We start from the raw sequence: 17,405 nt of genomic DNA, 5'->3' as shown, positions 1-17,405 counted from the left end.
AGTTTGTTTCCTGAAGGCTGAATCAAATAGCATGTGTATACATCAAGAAAGAAAAAACCGTCTGTAGAAATCATTTTGAATTAACGTGAAATTCAATAATCACTACACAAGTATGACTTTTGTGCATTACCACCTTGCCTTATAATTATCGATATAGTGCCAATTCCACATGCCATACTAGCAATCATTGAATCCTCCGATGGGTCAAATGGTCAAAGATTTCGTGTCGCAAGAGAATGATTCCCATCGGGATAAATAACATCACAATCTTTGAAATTTTGTAGCGCTTTTTCAAAAGATAACTCCTTATTAGGAAAAATATCCAAATCATACCTTGCTTTTCAATTCAGGACAAAAGAAAGTAGCTCCATTCTCGAAATCAATAATTACATACATCTGCTAAGTAAGATGACCTAATTACCGTTTCTTGTGTAAAGATCCCCACAACCTTAACTTTACACCACCCACGCCCAGACACTCAGCCTAGCTCAATGGCCACCATCTCCCATCGCTGGCCGCCACCTCCACCAATCCGGGGCAGCTCCTTCGAGGCCAGCCATCCCCGCCGCAACCTCGTTTTAAGTAAGTGGATAAATTTGCTGAGATACCAAAGGAAAAATGACACAAATGATTTATGAACTTTGGTTCAATATGTAATGTCGTCCTTGAACTTGAAATTTGTTCAATGTGATCACTAAACTTTGGTCCCATGAGCAATGTTGTACTCAAACTTTTAATTTATTTAATATGGTCCCTAACTCTGGTCTAATGTTCAATGTTGTTCCTGAACTTTTCAACATTTTCATATAGTTTAGAAATTACATTGAACATTTTTCAATAGTTCAGGAATCACAGTGAACAAATTAAAAGTGTAGGAACGATATTGTACATTGGGCCAAAGTTCAAAAATCATATTGCACAAATTAAAAGTTCGAGGACGACATTGCATATTAAACCTAAGTTCATGGACCATTTGTATTATTATCCCAATTCCAAGCCGACAATTTTCATAAAAGTTATTGTTTTTATCATTTCATATAAAAAGTTAGAAATATCATTAGTCTATGCAAATAAAAATTAGCAAGCTAGTATAAAAATTTGTAATTTGAAAAAGAAAGTTGAGTCAGTAACAAAATTGACAATCATTTTTTGACACTTATTGAAATTTACCAGCATGAGAAAAATTTGCATTTTTTGAGACAACACTGCAAAATTCTACGACGTAGTAATGCAATATGCTATCCCCTAAATGATGCGAAACGTAATCACTGGTGAATTTAATGAGGATGAGGTCATTCACTTTGTTTTTAGTAAGATTTCCAGTATATAATTAACTTTTTTTTGGTCGAAGTATATAATTAACTTGAAGTCATCATCGTCCTCGTCAATCAAAGGAAAAAAAGAACGAGAGAATATGGCTTTTCGACTAAAATGCCAGCGCACAAAATACACTATCCATCCCCGGTCTATTCCTTGATAAAATAGTTATTTCCTATTCCTTCAATATCAAGATAGCGGAAAAATTGTCCAAAAAATCTTAAACTTATTGCACTTTTTCTAATTCAGTTATAAACCTTTCAATTTTGCCAATTGAATCTATTAGGCTAATTTTGGCCTGAATTCACTACCGTGGATGCCGGCCGTCCTATGTGGCACGGCCGACATTGACATTGATAATTTTTAATAATTTTTTGACTTTTTTATTTTTTTTTATTTTTTTTCTCTTTTTCTTTCCTTTCTTCTTCCTTTTGCCAAAGACCAACCACCGGCCATGCCCAGGCGGGCTGGCTGGCCTAGCCTAGGCAAGGGTCGTCGTCACCAGCCATAGGCAAGGCCCCTCCGGGTGAGGTCAATCCCCGGTGAGGGCTCCCCTCACCAGATTTGGCAAGGCCGGCTCTCGCCTAAGCCAAGGCAGCCTCACCAAGCATTGCCCAGGCAAAGGCGAAGCTCAACAAGGCCACCCTGGCCTGGGTGAGGCCGACCCTCACCACGCCTTGCCTGTGGCTAGTGGCTGATCACCGATGAAAGGAGGAAGAAGAAAGGAAAAAAAGAAAAAAAATATTTAAAAATCGAAAAGAAATATTAACATATTATTAAAAATTATCCATGTCAGCGCCAACCATGCCATGACGACCGGTGTCCACTTCGGACGACTAGTGTTCACATCAGTGAATTTCGGTTAAAATTGGCTAGATAGACTCAATTGACAAATAGGTTTAGGATTTTTTGGAGCTCGACCTACGCGACTTCGATGTCAACCCTAGACCTACGAGATCTCGACCTCGGTGACCAGCAACTTGACCTCAACTACTCAGCAATTAGCGAGCATAGAGACGATGGCTTGAAGAATGAACAATGTTTTTTAAGGGTAAGAGTGGAACGCGTAATTACTAATGAGGGCAAAATTGAATGGAAAAAAAAAGTCATTAAACCCCACCTAGCATTCCGAAAATGCTAAAGGCCCAAGGCAAATCCCCACCTGCCTTGGGCTTTTAGCTTTGCCAAATCTAGCATTTCCCCGAAGGTTGTCCAACACGCTAAGTTTTTCCCAACATGCTTTAGAAGCCTAAAACTCCTTGAGAAAGCTGAACCAAACGTAGAAATGGATATCCAATTTTGTCATTATTCCTTGTTTTGCGAAACAAACATATCATGACACACACACGTGTGTGTGTGTATATATATATATATATTTGTACTGTTAGTGAATTTGGAAAATGGCACGAGGAAGAACAAAAAAGAACAAAACGGGGGGCGCGAGCAGGATCAAACTCAGCTCTTTGTTTCCCCCAATCTTGGAAACCATTCGCTTGTTAACAAATTTCTCTTTCAGATGTTGACATCATCATCGCCGAGCCACTATCCTATCCAGAACCTGCAAGGCGGACAAATCAAAGTTAAATCTCAAAACCACCTACTCTACAAGCCAAAGCAGGAAAAAAGAAGAAGTGATCTATTATGGAAAATGGGAAAATTAATTGAAGAGAGAGAAAGAGAACATATCCTACTTAACCCAATTTTTCTTAGGAAAATTGTCCAAAAAGTCCCAAATCTATTACACTTTTGCCAATTCAGTCCTAAACCTTTTAAGTTAGCCAATTCAGTTCTAAACCTTTTCACTTCTTGCCAATTAAGTCTATCCAGCTAATTTTGGCTGGCCGGCGCTGACGTGGTTGCCGGCCGGCACGGGATGTCCAGCCAACGTTGACGTGGCAATTTTTTAAATTTTTTTTTGAATTTTTGAATTTTCTTTTTCTTTTTTTCTTTTCTTATTTTTTTCTGCCCTTCTTCCCTCTGGCAAGAAAAATATAATAAAAATTAGAAAAAAAAATTAAAAAATTACTACGTCAGCGTTGACCGAACGTCTGGCGCCGGCCGGCAGCCGTGTCAGCGCTGGCGGGCCAAAATTGATCAAATGGACTCAATTGACGAGAAGTGAAAAGGTTTAGGATTGAATTGGCAAACTTAAAAGGTTTATGACTGAATTGGCAAAAGTGCAATAGGTTTATGACTTTTTAAACAATTTTCCCAGTTCTTCTTCGACCACATCAATGTTGTCTCTCGGCAAAGAAGGCGTTATGGTCCGGCGTACGAGGAGTCGAATCGCCAACATTGTGCGCCTGCAAGAAATATGGATTAACATCCATCCGTCAGTATGTACTTATGTTTCTGTATTCGTATCTCTGTCTCTATCTCTATCTGTGATTCAATGCAGTTACTATTACTGCAAGTCTTGCATATTTTAAACATTGTTTAATTCGCAATCTAATTGCGATGGAATATCATGTCTAACTATCTCTAGTCCTAATGGATAAATGAAATCAAGGACCCCGAGGGCCGACCAAAGATGGCAAACTCAAGCTCAGTACCACTTTTTCTTAAAATTTAAGGAATTTGTCGCGATAATTAATATGTAAAAACTCTTACTATCCTTAATTTCTGCTAGAAATCATTGAAGATGCGCGTTATATCACTGCCACCAACAACCCATCCAGCCCCAAATCAGTGATAACATATGAATTCGGCTCTTATAAACTTTCACAATTAAAGTACTAACATCTCCTTGTCAAATCAGTGATCTATACCCCTATTCACTATGTGGTTCGATTCATTTATGTCCCATTTTTTTTAACGTTGAAGCCTATCAAGAGGCAAATAAAGAGCTGAGTGAAGAGACTTGATGTGATATAGAATATAACCTGGCTCAGCATGGGCGATACTTGGCGGTCAGTGGTTGACGTCGTTGGTTTTGAGTTCCAGTGGCTAGATGCCCCTTCATCCGGTGTCGAATAGTTGAATTGAGAAAAGAAACTGGTGCTAACGGGGCTCGAAGCTGCCGGTGACAACCATTGGGGTCTCGCATCGAAAGATGGGAACGACACAGCTTGGCCCGGCAAAGGAGAAGTCGGAACCGTCGGTGAGTGCTGGAAGGGCATGACTGGAAGTCCGGTCATGGTATCGTTGAAGCCATACCACGGTCCCATGACCACGATTGGCCTCGGAATTTGCAAGAACAAACCTTGATTCATGTTATCAATCCCGGTCGCCGATATTGCCGGTGACATGTATGGATTGAGGGTCAAAGCTCCTCCCGCGGCTCCCATGGCTGACATCTGACACAAAATTGGAGATGTGATGCATCAAAATAGAACAAAAGAAGAGGCAGAAGAATCCCATTCTGAGTCTATTAGACTAATTGTAGACTAATCATACACCCATGAGATAGGGAAGTAGGATACACTTCATATGATAAGTTGAAGCAATTATGAAAGAATGGGAACCTAGCTCTCACCAATAAGACATGCGTAAATCATATACGTATAGAATTATATGATCACTCAACTTATTGCCAAATATAAACGGCAAGATCAAAGAACGGTTAAATAACTAAATACTTTCAACGATAACTATTGGTGTCATTTTGCAATCTAATCGGGTATGTCCGTGTATTAGCTATAAAATCCTTATAGCATCATAATAATCGGTAGATAACTTTCGAGCAAAGATGTGCACGAGAGAGAAACACTTACTTCAACTTGGAGCTTCAATCTTTTGAGGTATTTAACGGCATCGTCTAGCACTGAAGCTCTGTCGGACTGGAGCAAAGCCGAAAAAGAAAAACACGCATCAACTGGCTGAATGTTTAATGAGCAATCAACCCTAGCTCATGCAGCATCAAGATCTAGTGATTTTCTTTTTCTAAGGTACAATTACTTGAGAGAAAAAACATCAAGACAATCCCCGGGTAGAGTAATCCTCTCATGTAAAACTTCCCCAGCTAGACTGTATAGTTAAATTGTTTAGACCTCTCGTTTACATAACTCACCACCAATTAACTAGACAATATGCCTCGTACGAAGTGCACAGCCATGACATTCGTCAATGACTTTCCGCCCCATGATCAGCCAATTCTTCCTCACCACATGATGAGGGAAGATGGTAAATGTTCGCGTCGTCGAAACGAGAGCAGGCGGCTGAACGTGCACGTGATTTCATGGAAGAGAGAAAAATGGTAAATATTGCTTTTGGATGATTACCTTGCTGCAGTTGGGTATGAGTTGCTGAAGCGTCTTGATCTTGTCCTTGATTCGGCCCCTCCGTTTCTACGTGTGTTTTTTTGTTTGATCACAATGTAAACTCCAATAGAAAAGGAGCTTCAAATAAAGCAAATGTAAATTCGAGAAAAGAGAACCCTCGTAACAAGCTCATACTCTAACCCTCTCAGACATGTCGTGCTGTTCCGCAGAACGCGTCCTTCTAACCCTAGCCTTCCTTTGATCCTCCAATTTTTCGCGCATCCCACGATCAGCGTCCTACAATCACAACATATCAAGTAACTTAGTTTAGCGGCAGCAACAAAGATGGGACCTTGATTGGTGTGTTCCTAATTTTTCAGCAGCGACACGATAATATCCGAATTCAAACCCGCTCGCCACTGTGTCCGGCGCTTTTGCATTGTCGCTGATCATCCATTTCGATATTGCTCTTTCTTTTGCTTCCACTTCCACTCGCTTCAGCTTGGTTTGGGTTGCATAAGATGTCCCAAGAAAGTGGTACAGTATGTTCTGGTAGATCCTCAGCTTCCCCTCTTGCTGTGTCGATAAGTTGACAGTTTTGCAAGGCATTAAAAATGTCACGAAAGCCATCTCCTTGATCGGTTCCGCCGATTCCGAAAGGGGTTGGGGAAGCTGTCTGGAGCTAATAATGGTGCTCGAGAACACCAGCTTCGGGACGAGTGGCGACATTCTCGGTGGTGCTTGCGGAGGAGCTCCTGAGAACACCCTCTTCCCTAGTGGAGAGGTGGTAGTGGAGGCGGTGGTGCGCGTCCACGAGGCAAAGTTCCAATCTGGCTCATGGTCTTCCATGGATAAGGTGTAACATCCCACACCTTCTGAGGGTATGAAAATGAAGAAGAAGGAAGTGACCAGAATAATCGATCTGCCTTCAGCCTTTCGAATCCTAGCTTAGGGACATATACATGTATACGTGTGTGATACATGTAACATATTTATATTTGTAATTAACAAAGGATATTGGAATTTTATGGTTCAACTAATCAATAACAATGCACACAAACCGTCTCATTCACGTGTATCATAAGCCTCTGCACATAGAAACGGGGGTCATGGCTCTCAAGATTTATAACTCTAAGTAAAGGTTGTGATTTGGACATGAACTTATTCTTTCAATGTATAAACTCAATTTAATCATCCGTTTTGTAGCATTATAAATTATTGCATTTGTCTCTACTTTCAAAAAGTTAAGGTAGCTTGAGTAAATTTTTAACACACTTTGAAAGCAGAAGCGAAGTCAAAAATAGGGTTAAACCTTGTCATTAAAGAGCAGCAATGTCGCGACCTCCCCGAACTGGCCCCGCCGCCTAAGGGGTTAGGCTAATGGACTACTAAGTTAAACCTAGCTCGAGCTCTCCCAAGCCCATACCAATTCGCGACTTAAGTTTAAGTTGTTAACATGCAAATCAATTTCATCTAGGAGTCGCCACTAATCGATTTTTGGTGGGTCGATAAGACACCCAAGTAAAGCACGAGAGAAATGCTTTACTTCTGCGAACCAGAGATTCAATGGGTACGGAGACTTGATTACACTAATTGACTAATTAGTGCCCTTTCGGTACCTAATCTTGTTCAATCCACCACCTAACGTGTTCACACTAATCGGGAGTCTCAAAATTCCATTCCTAACTAAGCTAAGGAAAGCAACAATTAATATCAAAACCTAACATGCATAATCGACCACATGCGAAGTTAAGTTAAACGCACAATTCAAAGTGTATGAATCAAGCAACATGCAATCAAAAATGACACTACTCATGCAAAAAGGGCAAAAAAAAAAAAGCCAATTCCAAAGCCCAAATAACATTTTTTAATTTTCGAAATTTTTTTTTAAAATTTTAATAATTATTTATTAAATTTTTGTAATATTTAAATAATAAAATATTACTAAAATAATATAAAATCGGATCCGGGTTGGACCTCCACATCCGACCCGGATCAGCACTGACCCGGACGCACAAGCCCGGGTCCACGACCGGACCAGGCTCATTTGTTGAGCCCGGTGTGGCGAAAATTCTTTTTCTTTAGAAAGAGGGCCCAGCCCGGAAAAAAAAAAATTTAAAACAAATTAAAGCCCAAAGCCCAATCAAGAAAATAAAACACCAAAACCCTAAATACTCTTGCCCACAACCTATTCGGCCCATTCGAACAAAACCCTAACGCCAAGCCCTACCCGGTTTCGACCCGCGAACCCGACCCGGCCGTAAGCCGCCGACCCGACTCGCTGAAAACCCTAACGCCCGACCCGAAAGCGGCCGCTGCTCCGGCTTGGAGCGCCTTCCCCGGCCGACGCCCGCCGAGCCCTGGCCTCCGCGGTCAGGGTTTCCGGTCCGGCGGCCGAGCCCATGCTTGGCCGCCACTCGCCGAACCCCGGCCTTCGTGGCCGGGAAACTCAACCCCATGGCCGGAGCGCCGGCCGCCGCTCCGACTCGCACAAGTCGTCTCCTTCGCCGGCTGGCCGGAACGCCAGCTTCTCCGAGCCCCAGCCTCCGCTGCCGAGGGGTTTCTAGTCCGGTCTTCTACCGAGCCCCAGCCTCCGCGGCCGGGGGGTTTCTAGTCCTATCTTCTATCGAGCCCCGGCATCCGCAGCCAACGGCGATTGAACCCGAACTGACCAAGCTCCGATGAGGGGATGGTCGGCCACGAACCGGTTGAGCCCCGACGAGGGACCGGCCCCCAAATGAGCTCCTTGCTCGTGCGTCGCCGGCCACGAACCGGCCGAGCCCCGACAGGGGACTGGCCAAAACGAGCCCCTGGTCGTGTACCGATGAACGCGGACCGACCTCGTTCGTCGGCGACACACCAAAACCTCCACACCAAGCTCAGCGAGCAATCAAGACACCGTGAGGGAAGAGAGAGAGACACCAAGCTTCGGGGATACAAAGGACAGAAACCGGATCTCTTTCGTGCATAACATCAAACAGTTGGAGCGCGCGACGAAAACGAAGGATTTTAGGCTCGATCGAGACCCAAACGCGTCCGAGATTCACACACAACAATGCACAGACAAGCAGGACCGAGCCCGAGGTGTCACGGGCCGGAACTCGCGCGAGCCGGATGGCCGCAAGCTCCGGCCAGTGAGCCCCAAAAACAGAGTACAAAGAAAAACAGGGGCGGCGGTTCCTTGCGACACTCCTTACCCGACTCGGCGGTGGCGAATGGAGGGCGAACGCGGTAGATCTGGCTACATCCGCACGCCTCGCACACCTGCGAGCCGGGATCCTCGGGAGACCGACCCCGAATCGAACCAAACCGAAACAAAACCCGGCGAGCGCTCGGGACCGGGACCTACCGTGACAGAGGATCGTCGGCCGCGACTTGGGCACGGCGGTCGCCGGCAAAGGACCCCTCGGTCTCGACCTCTCACTCTCTCTCCGGAACTCTCTCTCTGTAGAACTCTCTCCCTCGGAACTCCCTCTGGCTCTCTCGCTCTCTCTGTTCTCCCTCGGATCGCCTCTTAAAGGCCACGGCAGGCGCGCATGGCTTCCTGCCACCGCCAGCTTGTCATGGCCGGCCGATCTGCCGACCCGGGGATCACGCTGCCCCCCTGCACCGCTGGCCTCTGTTCTGGCTTATGCATTCTGCTTCTGCGTTCTACTACTGTTCGTCTCCCCCGCACGCTTCAAAAGCGTTGACTGGGAGAAGAAGAAAGGGCGTGCGGGCCGGGCCGACGGGAAAAGGGCCGGCCCACGCAGAACATGCAATAAAGGAAAGAAAGAAGAGATGGGCCGCGTGAAAGAAAAGAAACAAAATGGGCCTACTGACCTGGCCCAGAAATTTATTTATTTTTATACGAATATGTTTTAATAGGCCCTATTAATGCAAATGTGCCTAATGTCTATATGCCATGCAATTTAATGAAAATATTTTTTTGTTTAGTGGTTAAAAATTAAACCCTAATTTTTTATGCGATAAAACCCTAAATGATTGAGCAAAATTTAGGTATCAACAGCTGCTCCTCTTTGAAGGGGAGCTCGAAGAGGTTCCTTTCAAAGATAAGAGACACTTAAATTTTGTTCATAGAGGGCATGGGAAGATGCATGAGAGATGATTGATTTTTTTTTTTTGATACCTGCCATACCGTGTAAGAATGGGCTTTTGGCTAAATAAAGTCTCACCTTATAAAGAAATAAACTCTGGGCTACGAAAGCTCGCCAGGTCGATAAGGTGTTATGGGCTGCAAAAGCACACCGTGGAGAGAAAAGGACTCTGGGCTGCGAAAGCTCGCCAAGTCGAAGGGGTGCTCCGGGCTACAGAAGCTCACCGTGCAAAGAAAAAGACTATGGGCTGCGAAAGCTCGCCAGGTCGAAGTGGTGCTCCGGGCTGCAGAAGCTCACCGTGCAAAGAAAAGAACTCTGGGCTGCGAAAGCTCGCCAGGTCGAATGGGTGCTCCGGGCTGCAGAAGCTCCCCGTGCAAAGAAAAGGACTCTAGGCTGCGAAAGCTCGCCAGGTCGAAGGGGTGCTCCGGGCTGCAGAAGCTCATCGTACAAAGAAAAGGACTATGGGCTGCGAAAGCTCGCCAGGTCGAAGGGGTGCTCCGGGCTGTAAAAGCTCACCGTGCAAAGAAAAAGACTCTGGGCTGCGAAAGCTCGCCAGGTCGAAGGAGTGCTCCGGGCTGCAGAAGCTCGCCGTGCAAAGAAAAAGACTCTGTGCTGCGAAAGCTCGCCAGGTCGAAGGGGTGCTCCGGGCTGCAGAAGCTCCCCGTGCAAAGAAAAGGACTATGGGCTGCGAAAGCTCGCCAGGTAGAAGGAGTGCTTCGGGCTGCAAAAGCTCGCCGTGCAAAGAAAAAGACTCTGGATTGCGAAAGCTTGCCAGGTCGAAGGGGTGCTCCGGGCTGCAGAAGCTCCCCGTGCAAAGAAAAAGACTCTAGACTGCGAAAGCTCGCCAGGTCGAAGGGGTGCTCCAGGCTACAGAAGCTCCCCGTACAAAGAAAAGGACTCTGGGCTGCGAAAGCTCGCCAGGTTGAAGGGGTGCTCTGGGCTGCAGAAGCTCACCGTGCAAAGAAAGGGACTATGGGCTGCAAAAGCGCGCCAGGTCGAAGGAGTGCTCCGGGCTGCAGAAGCTCGCCGTGCAAAGAAAAAGACTCTGGGCTGCGAAAGCTCGCCAGGTCGAAGGAGTGCTCCGGGCTGCAGAAGCTCGCCGTGCAAAGAAAAAGACTCTGGGCTGCGAAAGCTCGCCAGGTCGAAGGAGTGCTCCGGGCTGCAGAAGCTCACCGTGCAAAGAAAAAGACTCTGTATTGACATTTAGGGACTAAAACCCTGTAAACGTCGGAAATTCCACCTAGGGATTAAAACCCTATGAGCAGCTAAGATTCCGCCTAGGGACTAAAACCCTATGAATGGCAATAGGAACAACACCTTGAAGGAACGTCCAGGGATTAAAACCCTATGAACGTCGAAGATTCCGCCTAGGGGCTAAAACACTATTGAACGGCAAAAGGAATAAAACCCAGAAGGAACGCCTAGAGACTAAAACATTATAAATGTCGAAGATTCTATTTAGGGACTAAAACCCTATGAACAGCTAAGATCCCGCCTAGGGGCTAAAACCCTATGAACGGCAATAGGAACAACAGCTTAAAGAAACGCCTAGGGGCTAAAACCCTATGAACGTCAAAGATTTGCCTAGGGACTAAAACCCAGAAAGTACACCTAGGAACTAAAACCCTACGAACGGCAAATTGCACTCAAGATTTTGAAATACCTAATGTTTTTCACTCAGGATTTTAATGTGCCTAAGGTTTTCACTTAGGACTTTATGTTGTAAAGAACATGGTTTAAGGATAGACTTGTGAACCTTTTGAAATCAGGGTTTCGGAAAAGACCCAGAACCTTTTGAAATCGGAGTTTAAGGGAAGACCCAGAACCGTTTGAAATCGGGGTTTAAGGAAAGACCCATAACCTTTTGAAATCGGGGTTTAAGGAAAGACCCGGAACCTTTTGAAATCGGGGTTTAAGGAAAGACCCGGAACCTTTTGAAATCGGGGTTTTTGGAAAGACTCAGAACCTTTTGAAATCAGGGTTTCAGGAAAAGACCCGGAACCTTTTGAAATTGGGGTTTAAGGGAAGACCCGGAACCTTTTGAAATCGGGGTTTTAGGAAAGACCCAGAACCTTTTGAAATCAGGGTTTCAGGAAAAGACCCAGAACCTTTTGAAATTAGGGTTTAAGGGAAGACCCGGAACCTTTTGAAATCAGGGTTTCAGGAAAGACCCATAACCATTTAAAATCGGGGTTTCAGGAAAAGACCCAGAACCTTTTGAAATCGGGGTTTAAGAGAAGACTCGGAATCTTTTGAAATCAGGGTTTCAGGAAAAGACCTAGAACCTTTTGAAATCAGGGTTTCAAGAAAAGACCCAGAAACTTTTGAAATCGGGGTTTAGGAAAGACCCGAAACCTTTTGAAATCGGGGTTTAAGGAAAGACCCGGAACCTTTTGAAACCGGGGTTTCAGGAAAAGACCCAGAACCTTTTGAAATCGGAGTGTTATGCAATAAATGCATAAACCTTTGCATTGTGTGGTTTAAGGACAAACGCACAAATCTTCAGAAAGCACGGTCCCATGTGGGGAAGACTTCTCATGTAAGAATGGTTTCGGTCTGTTAGAGCTTGCCGTACATGTCGATCAAAAGATTCCAAAATGGATACTGCACATTTAATGGAATGTGTTATACCAAATGCTCTAGTAATGAAGGCATACCAGGCGAGATCAATGTCATTTGATTACATGTCATGAGAGACAATATCAAAAGAGTATCATCAATGAGAAAATATTGATTGTATGAGCAATTCAAGATAGATTCAATTGTTTGGAAAGCATTCAACAACCTTCGATATCGCAAAATTGCCTTTAGGCTTGAAAGACGCCATTAATCATCAAATTCCCTTAGGAGACAAATCTTTATCAGAAAAGACCTCAGTCCATGAAAAGAGTTAGTTAAATATGCCAAACAAGAGCTCCTTAATTGGAAAAGAGCTTCTCACATACTCTCAAGAAGGCTGCTTGATCCCATCCATTAATGTGGGAAATAGTCTGATCGCTCAATATACCTCACATGACCGCTGTCGAGGGTTTTGAGAATCATTCGCAATAAGTACACGTTGACCAATCTAAGAGGTCTTTTAAAGGACCGTAATGTAGGTTTGGTCACGGTTTCAACAATGGATGAGCATTATTGGCTAAGGAATGAAATAATTGTCAATCAGCATCTCCATCAGGTTTACAAGTCAAGAAACCTTAAGATGAGATAAGATAACTTTGCCCCCACTTCTTCAAGCGATAGCTTGTTTGGGAATCCAAATTTCTTCTTAGACCATCCCAATCCGAAGAGACTTTGGAGAAGGTTATAACATTGATTTGGGTAGAGGCTCGAAAGGCTCAGAAATTTTCAAAAGGGATTCAAAAGTTGGTGATCACCATGGCATCATTACCATATCATCCAATCTTTTCGAGGACACTTGCCTTTTGAAATCCAATTTGTCTCGAAAGTCCATTGACTAATCTTTTCAATACAAGAGCTTCGCTCTTTTCTCTAATGACTTTTGCATTTGCAATGATTTTCTTTTCATGCAGGCATTTTGCTTTTGACACTTTTTCCTCACAAAAGAATTCTTCTCTTGATGCTACTTTTTTTCTCTCTTTTTTTTTTAATGGGCATTGGCCTTGTTTTGACTAGGCACACTGCTTTTTCATGCCCCCTAGTTTTCATTTGACTTTTGATTTTTTGAGCTTTTAGGACTTTCGAGATGTTTTTCACATTGTCTCATGAGTATCCATTGTCTTGATAAATCACATACTTTGTCCCAGTATAGGGAGATAATCACCACTTGGGCTTTAGAAATGGATATTCAGGCTCAACTTGGCTGAGCAAAGGATATGAGTGTTTGGGTAGAGAAATGAATGCTCTTCTTCATTTTGGGATGTTTCGAGCTTCCACATGGATTCACCTGAAGTTACCACAAAAAGATTGATACCAGTAAGAGCAAAGAAATCTTTCTCATCTTTTCACCAAATGATGTTAACCAAAATCTCCAAATTTACCCCAATTGTGGGTAGTTCTTGATAGGGGTATTTTGAGAATTCTTCACATTTAAAGGCTCAAATAGGCTTAACTATGATCACCTGTAGTGTGTAGGATGGATGAAATAAATGCCTCTTTTCATTTTGATCCATGTACAATTTGCGAATGAATCTCTCATCCTAAAACACGATTTTTGCACTCAACTCACAAAGTGTTTATAGGACGTGTTTGGGAATGGCTCGCCTTTCTTCATTCTAAGTGCTTCTCGCTTGGCATGATTAACACATTTCCTCTTGTTTTGCCAAGATCACCCGAGTTGATTTATCTCAAGCATCAAGACAACTTTGGACAAGGATGATATTCAAAATTTTTGTGAAAAGTTTATTTTCACAATTTCTACTTTTGTGCTCTTTTCTCAAATACATCAGAAACTCCCCCATTTTTGTGAAGAAAATTTTCATTTGATTTTCATTTGAATTTTGGAGGAAGGGTACTTACCTGCGGTATGGCGACTTGGTAACCCTGTAAAGAATAAGAAAGAATGTGTTAGTTAAAGACCCTTTAGGGATTAGAAAATTGGGAACGATACAACATTACCCCTCATTTGCATTTGTCCTTCAGGTCTTTAATGCTTCCTATCAAAGGAAAAGAGAATCATGTCAAGAATTGTATTAAAATGGACTGTTGGAAACGATACAATTTACCCTTCATTTGAATTCGCCTTCTTGGGTATTTGACAACGCCCCTTCATGCGCTTTTGTTCTTCGGGCGTTAACATTTCCTATATGAATGATTTGGCCTCATCGTGTTTCTTTTGTTGGAGATGTTGCTCATGTGGTCAATGCACGCCCTTTTTGTGCTGAATCGAATTACTCCGCTTTATCATGCATCATGGATAAGGGTTACTGCCCTTTCAGTGACCTGCCCTGTTTATCACCCTGCAGAAAGGAAATGGAACATGTTATCTCCATTCTCGATTGAACTTAATTTAGGAACGATACATCCTTTTGTGCTAAATTGGATGGTTTTGTCACGATTTGTTGACGAGAGGCGTTGCCCCTATGATCAGATACACTCCCCTTCAATGTGTATTGCCTCATCATGCTTTCTTGGAAGAAGTTGTTGTTGCCATGGCCAAACACATTATTTCATCTTTTACTCGAGGGCACCATTTGATGGTTGATTCTTGCTCGTGTACATCCATGCCTTGAATGATCATTTTGCGAACCACCAATAATCATCTCCGCGCTGGATTAAATGCCGAGAAGCTATTTGAAGGTGCAAAAATTGCGGCTACTAATGCTCAGCAATTCCAAATGGATCATAGCTCATTCCTCTTCTTGTCTTTTGACAATACCGTTTGGATAGTCCGCATCCATATATGTGGACCCGTCAAAGAGCTTCTCATGGGTTATAGATGTCACCGACCCAGGAAGTAGCTTTGGTGCCGAGGAATCTTCGCACATTTCTTCTTTTGAGAAGGTTGTCAAATTGATGAGATTCTCCAAGATGAGAACTTTCTGTGGACTCTGCTATGAGAACAATAGGGATTACTTGAAGCACAAATTTTAAGAGCATTTCTTCATCCACGTTGACAATTGAAGAAAGAAGTTGATTCACAAATGTGACCCTAAGGTCAAATTTCAAATTTAGGAATGTTCAGATGTTATCCCTCCTCGGTCTCATTTCCCGAAAATGGTGAAGCGTAAAGGCTTAGTGGATTCTTGAAATGGAGTTCTTTATGAACACTAGGGTATCATCGTCTATGCCAAGAGCCGCAAGTCCTTCCATCCTTCATCAGTGGGAGACTAGCCTTTTCCATATTGCTTCAAGGCAAGCATGAGAGATCGTGATGATCTCTTACCATTAATCAAATTTGTGATCTCCTTTTTTAAGCTCCCAACCATTGGCTCGAATTCTGGAAATATAATCAAGTAAAGCTGGTCTTCACTTAAGTCGAGGATCCCTATCAGGCACAATGTTGTGGTGTGTATCAGACCTTTACGCCTGAGAAGCCTTCTTCTAATGTCCACGATTGCTAGTAGCGGAAAGTTTCCCCGGTTTACAATGTTCAGAGAGACCTCAACAATGAAAATTATTCCTCCAATCTCGTGATTCTTTGCAACAAAATGAGAAACTTTCTAATGAAACCATCGTGGAATCTCACTCCCAGCAATATTCAAGTTGTCCAAATGCTTTGGAGCAACCTTTTGAATTCTTCTTTTCACTGCTAGGATGCATGCCTTGCAACCAACCAAGAATAAAATGCCTTAGACGCTTCATGGAGACTAGGGACATCAACTAAATTGCTGCAATTAGTAAAGTCCAGCTCCATCTAAACCATCCACATTTGTCAAGTCGTACATGCGCTCCAACACATTACAGTTCACCATATTTGACTCAAGCAAGCTCGCGAGAAGTGGAGGCAGATACAATGAGATAAATCGAGTTTTTTTTTTTTAGAAGTACAAGGCTCCCTCAGACTGGATGGAAAGCTGGAAAAATCATTACGACCCAAATCCAAATCCTGCAAGGAAGCAGTCCTTTCAAAATTATCGGGGATTCTTTCCAAAAATCCCCAAGCATAAGCACCCATTTCCTAAAGCCGTAGTTGCTTTGAATCCAGAAGCCGCCTCTATTCCAATTTAAAATCTCAAGGATGCAAGCAGACTTCATCATGCAAATGTTTGCATGAATCAAACGCCAATCCAATGTGTGTTCCAAGAGATTACTTATGGAGTTTGAGAAGACGGACAGTATACTTTGAAACTTCAAGAAATTATGTCTTCTAGACCTGCCAACTTCATTGCTAACCCATTGTCAGTAATGATTCTTTTCTTCTGTTATCCGTCTGGCAAGTACAATGAGAATCACTTTATACTCTTTATGACGCAATTCCTTCGACGCTCATGCCTTGCTGCATGCATCTCGAGTTCAAAGGGCCCACACTTTGGTTTTGTAGGGAAAGTGAATGCCAATCTCGAACAACCCTTTCATTTTACCTGTTTTTATGAAAGAAAATGGAAAACAAGTCAATTGCTGCATGAGAAGTTCTTATTGGAACGACGACATTTTACCATCCCAGAATGTTTCTCCCGAGTCTCCGTGGAAATTCAATCCATATGGGTAGATTGCAGCATCTCCAATTGGACCCAAAGTAAAAAGCTACTTATGACCTTGAATTTGAGTTGCATGATTTACAAAAACATTCAATTGGGTTCACAATCAATGCTCACAATCAATGCTCAAAACGCGAAACATGATTCCTACTAAGAATAAAGACGATGACAAAGTACAAAAAAACTCTTGCATAGAAGATTGCAATAAACAAATCTCGTCCTAGCTTCTGAGTCCACTTCTTAGCGTGGTCAAGCGAGGAGATTTCAAAGAAGGGCCGTTGCGTATAACCTGCAAAAGGAAGACAATGTCAGCACGTGAATGAAGAAAGTGATCTCCCAATGAAGCCGCCTCTTATAACGAAAGCAAGGTGACGATACCTGCCCCATGGTCCCTATTTGCGAGGATTTGGTATTTCGCCAAGATTTCGTAGTAAGAGGAGACATCATTAAAAGATCAAATCGCGGCTATCAATCGAATGGCCATTCTATTCCAAAAGTTTCATGTGCAAGATGTGGCATCAATTGTGAAAGACTGATTTGTGATTTCGGTTTTTGGAAAGACGAGACAATTCTTGTTTTAAAAAAAATACACAAAATGTGATTTGAATTCCGATTCCGAAATGTGAACAAGAAAGAATTTTGTTGAAGATGTGATTTCAGTTTTATGCCCCAAAATACAATCTTGACTTGGAAGA

General features: G+C 43.1%; 1 protein-coding gene and 1 pseudogene across 1 annotated transcript; both read right to left on the bottom strand.

The window, feature by feature from the left end:
- Positions 1 to 2,864: 2,864 nt before the first annotated feature.
- On the bottom strand, positions 2,865 to 6,365 carry LOC115693531 (uncharacterized). Its single transcript, XM_030620552.1, has 6 exons — positions 5,904 to 6,365; positions 5,718 to 5,813; positions 5,538 to 5,603; positions 5,031 to 5,096; positions 4,520 to 4,613; positions 2,865 to 2,875 (listed from the first exon to the last, which is right to left on the bottom strand). The coding sequence occupies exons 1-6, from the start codon at positions 6,363 to 6,365 to the stop codon at positions 2,865 to 2,867; spliced, it is 795 nt and encodes a 264-aa protein (XP_030476412.1).
- An 8,906-nt stretch (positions 6,366 to 15,271) lies between these two features.
- Positions 15,272 to 16,824, bottom strand: LOC115693532 (uncharacterized; annotated as a pseudogene).
- Between the last annotated feature and the right edge of the window lie 581 nt (positions 16,825 to 17,405).

Source organism: Syzygium oleosum, unplaced genomic scaffold (assembly GCF_021117445.2).
Source record: "Syzygium oleosum isolate NSW1041296 unplaced genomic scaffold, Sole_v2.1 Sole_v2.03, whole genome shotgun sequence".
Lineage (NCBI taxonomy): Eukaryota > Viridiplantae > Streptophyta > Magnoliopsida > Myrtales > Myrtaceae > Syzygium > Syzygium oleosum.
Note: the sequence above shows the minus strand (reverse complement) of the source record. Positions and strands in the feature narration are given on the sequence as shown.